Source organism: Lathamus discolor, chromosome 7 (assembly GCF_037157495.1).
Source record: "Lathamus discolor isolate bLatDis1 chromosome 7, bLatDis1.hap1, whole genome shotgun sequence".
NCBI lineage: Eukaryota > Metazoa > Chordata > Aves > Psittaciformes > Psittacidae > Lathamus > Lathamus discolor.
In genome coordinates this window covers 552,350-566,052 of record NC_088890.1, presented here as the reverse complement: position 1 = coordinate 566,052, position 13,703 = coordinate 552,350, and the positions used below count along the sequence as shown (strand labels likewise).

Here is a 13,703-nt window from a genome sequence, read left to right as displayed (position 1 = left end):
GAAGAGATTTGTATTCCTGACCACTGGTTTCATCCATCTATTTTAAAACAGAAGTCGTCCCCATCATTAGTACTAACCCAGATTTCAACGTTGCCATTAGGAAGGCTCAGGAGCTCATGCAAATAAGTCCTGCGGGAAATAACAGCCAGGGTTACATGAGGAGAGGAAAGCAGGAGGTGTGGGGGCTCATGCCTCAGACTCCCCTGCACCAGCGTAAAGCTCGTCTGGATGTACTGGGCTGTGAGGGTGAAGCTGCTGAGGAGGAGCTTTATGAAGATCCCTGCTGCATTCCCAGGAGAAAGGAGCCCAGTGCCCCAGGTACGGAACACAGCATGGCCCAGGCAAGAACCAGGCAGGGCTTCCTGGCTGAGGGCTGCAAGGAGGGGACAGAGGATGAAACAGGCAGATCTGGCACAACGTTGGCACTTTATTGACCACAGCACCCTTCATCATCCCTGCTTTCCCTGAGGCACACAGGGCTGCAATGTCCTGTTAGGAGGGAGACCAGGAAGAGGCCACAGCACACACAGCTTTAGTGGGTGTTCGTGGCGCCATGGGGGCTTGGCCTCAGCAGCAGAGCAGCTGTCTGGGGGTGTGTGTTTTCACACGGGGCAGAGGTAATACAAGATGCCACTTAGTCACAGTGCTGGACTAATCCACCTCCTCTGCAGCACGGCATTAGTCCTGCTCTGACCCAGTCTGTGCTGTCCTCTCTGGAAATCTGGCACCTCAACCCAGTGTTTCAGCAGCCAGGCTCTACTGACAGTGAGCAGACCCTACCCTGGCCCTGCTGGTGCTGGCCTTCCCCAGCTGTCCCCTCCTTGGCCATCAGGAAAGGTCCCTTCCCCTGTCTGCTGGCACCCCTCAGATGTCTCACATCAGCTCTGCTGTCCCACCCAGCCCTAAGCAGAAGCCGCTCTTACCATAGTGGTGATAGGGCAGGGGCTCCCCCATGGAGAACATCATGGCCAGCACCAGCGCAGAGTAGCACATCTTCTGATGATCTGCAAGGTGAAGGTCCTACATTAGCGCTCCTGAGGACGAAACACTGCTTCCCAGCTGCGGCTGGGGCATCACACGTTTAACACAGGCATTCAGCACTGGTTGGACTGCTCCTCACCCCTGTGCTTACCGAGCTGTAAGCATGTTTTGCCCCTGCTCAAGCACCCCCCAGGCACACCTTGTTCAAGCACCCTGTGCCACGCGCTTCCAAACCAACTGCAAAATAATCACAACGAGAATCCTCTTTTATTTCCCCTCCACTTGCGAGTATCTGGGCAAACTCGATGCGAATAATTAGAGCCCTCCCCTGCACAGTCTCAGGACACATCCCGTAGTTATGCAATTGCTGAACCCAGAAAAAGCATCCATCTGGCCACTGTGAAATACTGCCTGTTCCCACCAACGCCACCCCCAGCCAGCCCCGCTGCCTGTCACCCCCCCCGCACGGCTCTCTCTGCTGCCACAGCTCTGCCTGCAGGTACAAGAGGTCTCTGGGGATGCAGATCGCTGCTCGCAGCAGGGCCACGTGTCTGTCTCCAGCACTGACACATCCCACAGCCTCCTGGTCCAGCAGTTTTCCCTGGCAGCAGCTCTCCATGGATGCTCCACAGGACCAGAGCCAGTGCCCTTCCTGAATCTGGATTAACAGAGACATCTCAACAGATACTTATAGGAGAAAAACCAAAATCATGGACTAGGATCTGTGTCATCATCAAACATCGCCTCCGGCCAGTTCACCAAGTCCAAAGATGGAAGGAAAAGGAGCACCATTTTCATAAGGCAGGTTAGCACACACAGTGCCTAACTAAAGTTCAGCTCCATCTGCAGCAGGGGCCCAGGGGCTCTTGCTACGAGGAAACTGAGGGTGTATTTATAAAAAACTGACCAAAGCCACTTTTCATTAAAGGAGAAAAAGGCCCCTTCGAGGTACGATGCTTCTCCCAACAGCTCTGCTTCCGGCACGACACGCGCTGGTCCCCAGTGTCTGCGCACAGACTGACCCATCTCTAAGCACCTGCACGCTGCAGTCTGGCTGTGACTGCTCAGGCTGATGCCTTCACTGTCACCACCCGGCTCCTGGACTTGGCTGAAGGACGTGCAGCACCTGGCAGCTCCCAGGTGCGCTGTTAGCACGGGGGGGCATTGGTGGTGACTGGTTCCAGCCTCGTGCCCCTGGAGGGCCAGCTCTGTGAGCAAAGCCTCTGCAAACACAGGACACACCGTGCCAGAGCTCCACAAGATGCCGGAGTTTTCAAATAGCAAATACGTTGAGTAAAAATAGATCATTTGGGGCTTAAACAGAGATACTACAGCATTAACGAGACTAGGAGTTTGTAGAAGAACACTCTAGACCATGTGGCAGCAAAGGGAAGCTGGAAACTGCTGTTTACTCTTGGTAAACAGAGAGGGAGGATATTCAGTGACTGAAATATAACTCACACTTACATAAGAAGCTCTCAGCTATGAGGCAGCAGCGATGCCAAAGCTCACTGCAGCAGAAAAAGAATCTGACAAACTGTTTAGCACATGATTTCTTCATTCTTCCCTCCATGGCTTCAGGAGCTGGTAGCAGCAGCAGGATGCTGCAGCAGGCAGACACAGGGACCTGCTGCTCCTGCTCCTAGCGAGGCTCGCATGAACAAAACGTTTTCTGTCATCACATCAGGAGCAGTGAAATAATGATCTGAGAAGCAGAACCCAGCGATCTACACGTGGTTGTAGCAAATAAGGAGGAAGAGATTAACTAGAGATGGGAGGGGCAGGGTAGCTCTACACATCCTTGGTCCATCTGCCATAAGCCGATGTGCATTCATCCCGGCTGGCAGCAGACTCCACGACTAGATGGGAAATCTTGTCCTATTTGCCTAAGGATGCCAAAGAAAGGGCGCTGGAAGCAGCCACAAAGCTGAACTCAGGACAAATGCACGTTACCCTGGTGCACTCGCGCGGCAGGTTTTGGAGTGTCCCAGCTGCAGCAAGACACATCCGAGACGCCCCATGCCGAAGAACAGAGTAATTGCCAGGCGAAGCACAGCTTTTTCTATTCCCTTCAGAGCAACACCCGTGGCTGCATTAGTAGGACTCTGCCGATGACAGGCTGACGAGCATCACTCAAGCGCTGCCATTTCAAGTGCCTGTGGAAGGCAGGAGAGATGCAGCTCTCTGCTCCCCAGCCTGCACTTCCAAAGCCTGCTGAGGTACCAGTGAGGAGGCTGCTATCACCTATGAGAGGGGTTTCTCAGAGGCCCTCAAAGCCCTTGTTCCCACCTCTGGCCACAGCAGTGCACAAGCCAGGCCCTGGGAGCACACACGATGCTCTGCACCTGGAGCGAGCAGAGCCCAGCACCTGACTTGCTCGCACCCTGAGCTGCAGCACGGGAGAAAGTCCCAGTTCCAGACTGGATTATCTGTTTTCTTTGGAGTCGTCCTGGCTAAGCCTGCCCTGCTGTGGCTTATTATAAGCTCCTCTAACCCTGCCAGATGCGCAGGGAAGCGCGGCAGAGGGAAGGGCTGTCCAGGAGCAATAGACCCAAGCATCTGGCAGCAGAAGTGGCCAGCAGCCAGCGCGCCTGCAGCAGCCCCAGGGCAAGGTGCCTGCTCATCAAAGGCACCAGCATCCAGCGCAGAGCTGCTGCCGCGCCTGCTCTTCAGTAACAAGCCAGGAGAGATCCCAGAGCTGCTGCAGCCAGCTCAGCACTCCCTGGCTGCTGAGCGCTGGCACCGACCGCTCTGGCCCCTGCCGCCGCAGAAGGATTAGCGATTCCGCGGCACGTCACGGATCAGCTGCTATTCCCCAGGTTTTAGCACCAAAATAAGCTCAAGTCAGTCTGGATTCAAGGTCATGTTTTCACACTTGCCATTTGCTGGCAGGACATGGAGCGCTAAGCACCAGGGCGGTAGGAGGGAACCACCAGTGCCCTGAAACACCTCTGAAGGACAGACGTGTTTGGGTTGAGGATGGTTCCTTCGCTGCAGCTGTGCTGTGAAGGCCAAGAGGGCTGGAGGACACAGAGATGATGTGTGCAAACATAAGCCCAGCCCAGGCAGGCAGCCTGGGGGTCAGGACACCAGACTGGGAGGCGCCTGTAACCAAAGGCTGTCAGCAAAGGAAGAGCAGCTTTTCACCCTTCAACTGCACTGCCTGTGTATTACAGCAAGGAGGAAAAGAATCCACCACGTTGAGACGAAGCTCGGGAAAGAAGAGCTGCTGCAGGGCTGCAGGGTGGCAGCTTGAAGGACACAGCAGAGCCACTCTTCACTGCAATGCTCTTGAGGCCTCCAAAGCAGAGCTAACACTTGCTGGGAGGTAGCCCTGCTTCAGCCACAAGTGCTACGTGCAGAAGTCACCCAGGTCAGAGCTCGCTGCTCCAACACACCAAGAGCCAGAGCTCCCTGTGCCATCTGGGAGGATGCAGCCCCGGACAGCGCAGAGACCATGCAGGAGCCCTGCCGCACAAGGGAGCAGAGCAGGGCACGGAGGCCTGTTTGAGCATGGTGCACAGAACACTCGCCCAGAGACAATCTTTATGAATTAGTGATGGATGCATGATGAAGCTTATTTTTGGCAGTGCTAAACTGGGAGTAATGTCACCACAGAAGCACAGTCATAGCCCCATAACCAAGTACTGCCTGCTGCTAGGGCAGTGAAACCGCAGCCTAGGGCAGAAGCTTCTCAGGCACAACCAGATAAAACACGAACCTTGTGTAAGCTCGCTGCATGGAACTGACAAGCAGCGGCAGCACAAAGGGAAAGCACCAGCGTGGTGGTGCCAGTCCTGCACCACACCACCAGTGCTTCACCTTGCCCCCAAACACTCCCCATATTTGACATCCCCCCTTGGTGCAGTGAGGGTCCCTTCCTTTAACCAGCACACATCTCATTCACCAGCAAGAAACACTGCAAAGACATGGTGTAAAGTGCTGAGGAAAGCTGCCAATAAGAAACTGCAGAGATTTTCTTTAAGACGTGCAAGAGTCTCTTGTCAGCAGCATGAAACAAAACTGGAATAGCTCAAAATGTGCTTTAAGACATCTACAGGATCATCATTAATGGCATGTTCAAGAGCCAGAGGGCCTTGTACCACTGGACTGAAGCATCCCCTCCACGCACTCTCCACTTGGAACTGTAGGAACCCAAATAACTCTAAACCAGACACCCTTCTCCCCCAAGCACTGGCACGTGGAGCAGTCAGGCTACAAGGGGCCACAGCGCTGCTGGAGGTCGCCTGGTGACAGACACGCTCCCAGGCAGCGGGGTACAGCAGCCCTGGCTCACCTTGCGTGTGAGTCTGCATGTCCCGGGCCAGCTCCATGGGCAGCACTGAGTTCACGAGCGTCGAGATGACCGCAGCATCCAAGTTGCACATGGCTCCAAAGCACTTGAGCAGCAGCAGCCGCAACGGCACCCTGTGCTCCTGTGGAGGCAACGGCTGGATGAAACAGTGTCCCAGAGGAGGGCTCATGCTAAGGCAGAGACATAACTGGCTGGAAGTTCCCATTGTCGGGAAGCCACAGACCCTCCCAGGGGACAGTGAACCCAGAAGCTATATGAGCTTTTACAGTAGTGCCAGATGAAAGCCAAACACCACAAGGCTTGATGCGCTGTAGCTGGGGACTTACGGACATGATGGGGACAAGTTTCTAACCCCCCCAGAGTCCTACAAGAGCGCATTCCAGGAAGCTCAGGGGCAAAGCAACACCACACAGGCACTGAAGGCAAAACTTCCATTTCTTCCGCTGAATATTGATTTCCTTCCTCACTCCCAAGGCTCCTACTCACAACCTACTTTCCTAAGCAAAGCTATTTACTAATGCACAGGGGTGCACCAATTAAAGGAGAAGCAGTCACAGCCTGTCAGCTTTCCCAGGGCATCCTCAGAAATCCTTCCTCTGGATACCAGCGTTGCCGACCCTGTTCCTCAACAGAGCTAATGAGAGCAGCAAACTTCACCTTCCGTAGTGCAGCGACCGCTGCAAAGCCTCTGGCACCCGCTGCTCTCCCAGCCACCCCGCACGCACGGCACTGACACCAGCCGGCAGGCAGGCGATGCACGGCAGCTCCTGCTCCACAGAACCACCCTGTCCAGGCGGAGGTCTCCCATCTGTGCAGCACAGCAAGCCTGGCCCTGCCCCTGCAGGGCAATCCCAGGGGAGATTCGATGCCTTCTGCCACCTTACCATCTGGTAGTAGGCCACAAGGGACAGGACGGACTCAAACTCATTCTTCTTGCACATTTTCTTGCACACTTCTGGGTCTGCATCTGTCTGGAAGCAGGAATGAACAGGTCAGCCCGGGGGCACATCAAGCAGCAAGGACCTGGAGGGAGGCCAGCTGCTTTCACATCTCAGTAGCCCAACCACCTCCCAGAGGAACTGAAGGCAGAGCACAAAAGCAGCTCAGGAACCTCCACCCTGCAGACTCTGCATCAAAGTGAATTCCTGAGCAGTGTCTCTGCCACACAGCACGTTTGGGCTGAACATCTGAAAAACCCATGACCCGAGCAGCACTTGATGAGCGCATCCTGCAGTCACAGGGCAGCTCCACCACTGTTGCCATCCTGACAAGTATTGTGCATCTCCTCCCAGTCCTGAATCACGAGGAAAGGTCACACAAGATCCCCCTCTACCTTACCCAGCAGGCCCACAGAAGGCAGCCCGTGCTGAGTGACAGACACTGGCACTTATTACACCAAAAAAGAGCTGTTGTGCTTATGTCAGAGCTGGGAAGGGATACACAATAGGTGCCAGAGCAAACCCCACACCAGCACCCGTAACACAGACCGCATTGCTGCACTGAGTGGCATCTCCTGTATCGTCTTGTTCCCTGTACACAGACGGGCAGAATCAGACCTCCAGGGTTCCTGTGGGAGGTTGGGGTCTTTGGGAGGGGAGGGGTTATGTTCTCCTGTGATAAGTAAACACCACGGCTGCCATGAGAGCAGCTCTAGGACGCCCTTCGGAACCACTTGGTAAGGTAGAGTGGAAAGCAGCTCAGGAGCTCTGCACCCCACCCACAGGAGGGCAGCGCCTCACATCTGCGGCAAAGGATCCACCAAAAACCTGCGCCCTCAAACAACAGATTCGATGGCAACACAGGGCAAAGGAGGGCAGAAAACAGAGCCTCACTGGGAGCATCCACTCTGCGCTGCCTACCAAGAGGGAGATTTGCTCACCAGGATGCGGAGCAGCTCCTCCAGGTAGCAGCAGATGACGTTCTCGTCCTCGTAGAGCGCCCAGCTGCGCTGCTGAGCATCGTCCTTGTGCCTGGCCAGGTCCGCAAAGATCACCTCCAGGCGCTGCTCGTCGTGGCAGATCTGCCCCGAGGGCAGCCCCGCGCTCAGGTTCTGCACGACAGCAAAGGGCAGGTTGAGTGGGGTCGGGACCGCGGGTGCCCGTTTCCTCTCCCCTTTGTCTCGGGGCTGGCAGCTGACCTCATTCAGCCAAGAGCTGGCAGCAGAAACCCAGCGAGTTTAAGCCACGTGTTCCTGCAGCTCTCGTACTCCCGGGGCTCTACCCACCTCCTTCCCTTGCACAGCTAATGCAGTGAATGAATCTAAATAGGTGCCAGAACTGGTGCGCGGTCAGACAGCCTTGAAATCCAAGCTGCCACCATCCTGCTGGAGGATGTTAAAGCTGTCTTCTGAGGATGTTAAAGAACCCAAGAAACCCCACTCAAGGCTACACCCCTTCCTTCTTACTGCATTTAGCAACCTGGGGCTTTTGGAGGAGCATTTTAATGATCGTTTTAACGATCACTCCATTCAGCCTCTTATCACTAATCTACTTTCTCCAGTCCTTCATCTGCAGGCTTTACAACTCCACTGAGCACCAAGTTCCTAATGGACTCGGATGAGATCAATCCATTACCAAGCCCTCCAGCCCGGCTGGTGTAACTACACCATGCACAACCTCAGTGCACCCTCAGCACCCCCCCAGGGGTCAGGTCTCTGCTTATCAAACATCTTGGCAGCTGCTGGAACCTGCGGCCTCATCATATGGCTCTTGCCAGGGATCTGCTGAAGAGCCCAGGAGCAGGAGGAGGTTTGGGTGTTTCTGCCGATGCCTCTTTGCGTTATGGTGCTGCTTCAAACGGCTCCCTCCTTCCAGCCCAGCAGAACAAACTGCTGCAGGGGCTTCGCTCCTTCTCCAGACACTCGGGAGCCTCATCGCACCCACACTGCTCTGCTGTGGGCGCACCAGCCACGCAAGCCCAGCACCATCCTGCCAAGCTCTTCCTCCCCTTCCTTCCTCACTCCACCAGCCACATGGTGGACCACCAGCGCCACAGCTGCACACATCCACCCGCAGTTTTCCCCCAGACGAGCCCAGGCCTCCCTCAGGTACACCATACAGCAGCAATTCAGACACTTTTCAGTGGGGTTGCCTGGGGAGTTCTCCCTTCTCTGGGCAGCAAACTGCTGCAACCGCAGCACAGCACCGTGTATGAACACCAGGTGGCCAGTGCTGCTCTTGGGCCACTAAACCTGCTTCCCTTGGCACTGTGTTTACACCCACCTAGCACCTTCCCTTTCCTTGGGATCTCACCACACTCCCCATTCCAGACATCAGGAGCGCTCACTGAGCTCGTAACACCCTCTGCCTGGTGCCAGGCTGCAGCAGCCCCTGGCATTACCTTGCTCTCCACCACAGAGATGAGGATCTGCTCCATGATGCTGCTGGTGGCCGGGATGGAGGTCTGGATGTGGCCGATGACCACGCCGATGGCCACGCGGGACAGCTCGTAGCTGAGGTGCGTGTTCCTGCGCACCAGCTCGATCAGTTCAGCACCTATTGTCTTGGGCACGGGCACGGCCAGAGCGCTGGGCTCCGCTGCCAACGACTCTGCCGCCTTCTTATCCTCCAGGCAGAGGGTGCTGAAGGCGTCCAGGCCCGCAGCGGGCGCCGGGGCAGCTTTCTTCACCTGAGCAGCCTTCTCCCCATCCACAGCGTGGGACCGGTGGGAGCCCCCCTCAGCCGGCGGCGCCGGGGCAACCCTCTTGGACTGGGGGGATTTGCTGGTGCCGTCCTTGGAGGAGGAGCCGTGGCGCGAGTGGGCCACGGAGCCGGTGTCCAAGTTGCGTGTGATGGTGGTGTGCACGCTGCGGCTGGGCACGGGCGGCGGGGTGGTGGCAGGGCTGGAGGCGGCCGTGGGCAGCGCGGCCTCTGACGCAGAAGAAGCGGTGTACAAGGTATCCAGGGACGTGGTGCTCACGGAGGAGGCGCTCGAAGCTGACCCAGAGATAATTTCAACAGCGCCTGAAAGGAAACAATGAAAACCGCCTCAGCGACAGCACCAAAGGAACAGAGAAAACACACATTGCTCCGGTGCAGCCCCTTAAAGGGCTCATTGTGCAGGGGCCAGAGCAGTTTAACTCCTCTTCCTGCCGCACTTATCTCAAAGCAAAATTGGACCAGTTCTTTCTGGAGCATTCCCACACAATCACCTCTTTAGAAAGGGGAAAAGTGCTCTATTGAGACGAACACCCTTCAAAGGGCTTCCTGTTTTAGGCAGGGAAAGGGAGGGAGGGACCCGACTAAGGGACAGAAAAGTCTTTTTCCCCCGGCTTAGCAAGGGCCTGTTCCTGTGCTTGGGATCTCAGCCCTCACTTCTGAAGGATGGTGCCCGGGAGCTGCAGGACCTGGAAGGCTTCCCACGCACCTCACTGACCACAGCCACGGCTGGCACCGACGGGGAAGCTGACAACGCCTCCAGTCTGCCCCTCTCATCAGCTCCAGTCTGCCCCTCTCATCACCTCCAGTCTGCCCCTCTCATCACCTCCAGTCTGCCCCTCTCATCACCTCCAGCATCTCATCATGAACCCCGCTGGCACCCATCGCTTTCACCAGCCTCCACCTTATCTGCTCTACTGTGTTGATCCCGGCTCTAGGCCCGAGCAGCTCCAGCAGTGGCACCTGCCCCACCTGCCAAGGGAAAAGATCCACTACAAGCAAAGGGATGCTAAGATTTTTCTTTCCTTTCACCTGGTCTAATAGGCAATTTTGGTAAACTTTAGCCATTCCTTTCCAGGGCGCAGAAATGTATTTGAGTCCTTCCCTAAGAAAAGAGTTACTTGGGCAAACCCTGGGTTACCTTCACCTAGAGCTTCACGTGAGCAGCTGATGCAAGTGCTGGAAGAGGAGAAGAGCACCCCGGGGCTCTCCCAGCTCTCAGGGAAAGGAGCTCCCCCTCCAAAGGAAGGACCAGCGATATGTGAAACACCTTTGCTTACCAAGGCAAGCACAGGCCAGGCAGACAAACAGGGCCCTTCCCTCTTACAGGGGCTCAGCATCCCTCTTTTTTCCTCCTCCTCCTCCGATTTCTCATGAGTCACCGCTCCCACCATGCTTCATTAGCTCCAGATAATGAGCTGAAGGAAGCTGGCCTTTGCGAACTCCTACCTCCACGTGGAAAACGTGGCTCAACACCACTACGTACCCACAAGTAAGCTGGTGCCAGCCCCAGGTTTCAATTAACTACCTGCAAGGCAGCAGCTCTGCCTGCTCCTCGCACAGGCACGTGAGCTTGAGATGGGCTGAGTGACACTGTGATTGTCACAGCACAGCGGAACACGGGTCAGTGACAGCAGCTTGGCAGGATGACCACAGCCTCCACCAGCCCAACTGCACTGATGATGGAGAAGCTCCTGACCCAGCCCCGTGGTCCTGCTCTCAAGTGCTCCTGACTGTCTGCTCCCTGCCTATGGGCAGCACATGGGCAGCTGTGTCCCTGCTATTAATGCTGCTCCCCGCTGGCACCGGCCACTGATTTTATGGAAATCCCACCTGAGCACTGCACAAAGCACCCGATAGACTGGGAGGCACAAGCAAAGCTAGGGCCTGTTCTAAGAGCTACCAGTGAGCTCCCCAGGCGAGCTGCCACACTGCACTGCGGGGAAGGGCCTCTGCCTGGCTGGGGGGTGGCCATGGTGGCTGTGGGAGAAAAGCATCCGCAAGGACCTTAAACCAGCCTGGCTGTGTGCTGGCCAGGCCAGCCACGTCAGCAGGCAGATGTTCCACAGGGCACCGGCACCGGAGCACCGGGATGATGCACCCCTCCACAGGCACCACACTGCCCAGACCCTCCCACAGCAGAGAGGGTTTGAAGGAGCACTGGCCACCAGCTCACGGACATTAGCATCAAAACCGACAGGGGTTTAGGAGGTACGTGTGTATACATGTGTAAGAATCACAGAATCACAGAATCCCAAGGGTTGGAAGGGACCTCAAAAGATCATCTAGTCCAACCCCCAAGAATAGGAGATATATATGGATATATATGGATATATAGGGATATATAGGGATATATAAAAGGATGCTCTTCCGAGCACAAAGCGAAAGCACCCGGGCACTGTGACTGCTCCACTGCCCAGTGTCCATCTGTGCCCGGGCTTCGGGCATTGCCTCCTCCTTACTTTTGCCAGGGTGAGCCTGCGCGCTCCTGCGCTTCTCCGGAGGCGGGGGGGTGACGGGAGCAGCGCGCCGGGGCTGCGGCGGGATCTGTGGGGGAAGATGCAGAGCAGTCAGAGGAGGGTGGCGATAGAGACGTTCTCGGTTACGAAACCTCCTTTTGGCGTGTGCGCGTTTGTCCTCACAGCTCCCATCCCTCGGGGAAGTCTCCTCAGGAGGACAGATATTAATAGGCGGCTTCCTAGAAGAACAAAGCAGGACTCGAGCTGGCTTCATCCCCTCCCTGTGACAGGCAAAGCAGCCCTTGTTTAATTGCTGTGTTCAGCAGCACGCAGCACACACGTTGTGTAGACCTGTCAAGTGTTTACTCCGCCTTTATTCCGCACGCAATCCCACACACTCACTGTGCCTCCACATTCCCCTCAATAGCCCCGCAGAGGCTGTGAACAGAGCACGTATTTAGGCACTCTTCTGGAGAGATCCATTACATCAGCCACAAACACCCTTGCAGAAAGACAAAGCCAAGGGCTGGAGCCATGTAAATGCCTTTTCCGTGCTTCCAGAGCTACTTCTGCTCAGGCAGGGAGAAAACGGGGCTAGACCCTCTGAGCAATCCTAGAGCGAGATGCACTGGGAGAAGCTTTTGCCGGGGTTGTGCCGGCTCTCCGCATCTGGGGTTTCTCCTGTAGGTCCAGGGGCACCAAGGCAGCAGGAATCTGCCTCCAGATGCAGATTCCTACACTCACCCTTTCCTGTGGGGTCCGGACACCACGATCACCAACACCGCTTTCACCCAGGACTACTGCGGTGAGGTGTGACCTCAGGGATAACCCTGACCAGTAACACCCCCCTGCCTGCAGCAGCACTGCAAGGTGGGAGCGCACGGCACCAGCACTGGGGCCACCACACAGTGCCAGCCTTGCAGGGGGTTTAGCCCTGCAAGAGGAGTTTTGCTGAGACCTGGCAGTGCTTCCAGGCTTGCAGTGAAGGGCTGAGGCCCTGGAAGGTCTCCATCCGAAACAGCTCAGAACGAGGAGGATGAAAAATGTATTTCTTTTATTCCTGGGTCTGGGAAGGGCAGAAATCTCCTCTGGAATGGGAGCAAAGCTATTCCTGCAAGACAGACATCTTCAGGATGTCACGTTCGAGATGCAGTGCCAGAAGCTGACAACACAGCATCCACAGCCCACGCCGGGACCCGAGCAGGCAAGTGAAGACACAGGGGGGTGCACAGCGAACCAAGGCTATTACAAAGGGACCTCTCGGCCCCTTTCTCCCACCCACACCCAACACATCCAACCTTCTACTGTGTCACATAACAGGTCACCTCCTCACAAGCCCCTTCAGCTGGTGGGTTAGCGCGAGGTACCCCTGCAGGCACCCAGCCTGAGCTCTCCTGCTCCCGTCAATCCAGCCCGCATTGTTCTCAGGGTAAGTGCTACATGATACGTGCATCCAGCCCCAAAAACGATCCGTGTGGGTCCAAAAAGAGACTGCACAGCTGAGAGAGGCCAGAACAGCTCGGGAGGGGCGCCCGCACCGCATGGCTGGGAGGAAGGCTGGTCCCAAAGCTCAGCTGTGCTCAAGGCAGAGCCCGCTCTGCAGAGCAGGGGGGCCCCAGCACGCTTGGGGCTGCTGGGCCAGCAGGATTTAGCCCCGTAGCCCCGAGCAGGCACGTGGCAGTGCTGGAGAGAGCTGAAGCTGGGCGCTCCCAGAGCACTTCCATGGCTTCAGGAGCCCCTGCAAATTGACCATGCAAGTTTAACCCAGCTATTGCAGGCTGGTGCTTACGTTAACAGCTGTGAGCCAATGTTAGCCCAGAGCCCCGCCAGCAGCAGAGCCACGCACCACAGTCCGAGTGCTGCGGTGAGAGCCTAAAGCATCACATGAACCTCCCTGTGCTGGTGCTGCCCAAGCTGTGAGCCCCTGCACGGTCAGGAACCACCAAGGACAACCAATGGCCATCCCCTCCCTCACCCCACATCCCAGCCAAGGTGTGGGGCTGAGGGGAGGATGAACAGCACCAAAACCCCGCAAAGGAAGGGGAAGGAAGGGAAGAAAACATCCTCCCCCCAGCAGGGAATCGGCACTGGGCATGGGCTGTAAGGAGCTTCATTCGCTTTGCCCACCATGCACAGGTGTGAGAATGGAGCTGCCCAGAAAGCAAAACAAAACGAGAGAGCGAAGTGGAGTGAGCAGGGATCGGTGCTGTGCCTGGCCCAGAGCTCCCTTTAACCTCTGCTGACCCGCAGCTCTCCAAGTGCCAAACAAGCCTCGCCTGGGGCTGACGGCGT

At 56.4% G+C, this 13,703-nt stretch overlaps 1 protein-coding gene across 3 annotated transcripts in view; it reads right to left on the bottom strand.

The window, feature by feature from the left end:
* NCKIPSD (NCK interacting protein with SH3 domain) overlaps positions 1–13,703 on the bottom strand; it is a 35,472-nt gene that overhangs the window by 4,653 nt on the left and 17,116 nt on the right. For all 3 annotated transcript variants that reach the window (XM_065687214.1, XM_065687215.1, XM_065687213.1), the window contains 6 exons: positions 11,415–11,499; positions 8,636–9,258; positions 7,176–7,346; positions 6,181–6,267; positions 5,279–5,417; positions 924–1,004 (listed from right to left, as the gene is read on the bottom strand). In XM_065687214.1, coding sequence (XP_065543286.1) covers positions 924–1,004; positions 5,279–5,417; positions 6,181–6,267; positions 7,176–7,346; positions 8,636–9,258; positions 11,415–11,499 — 1,186 coding nt within the window. The remainder of the gene's footprint in view (positions 1–923; positions 1,005–5,278; positions 5,418–6,180; positions 6,268–7,175; positions 7,347–8,635; positions 9,259–11,414; positions 11,500–13,703) is intronic.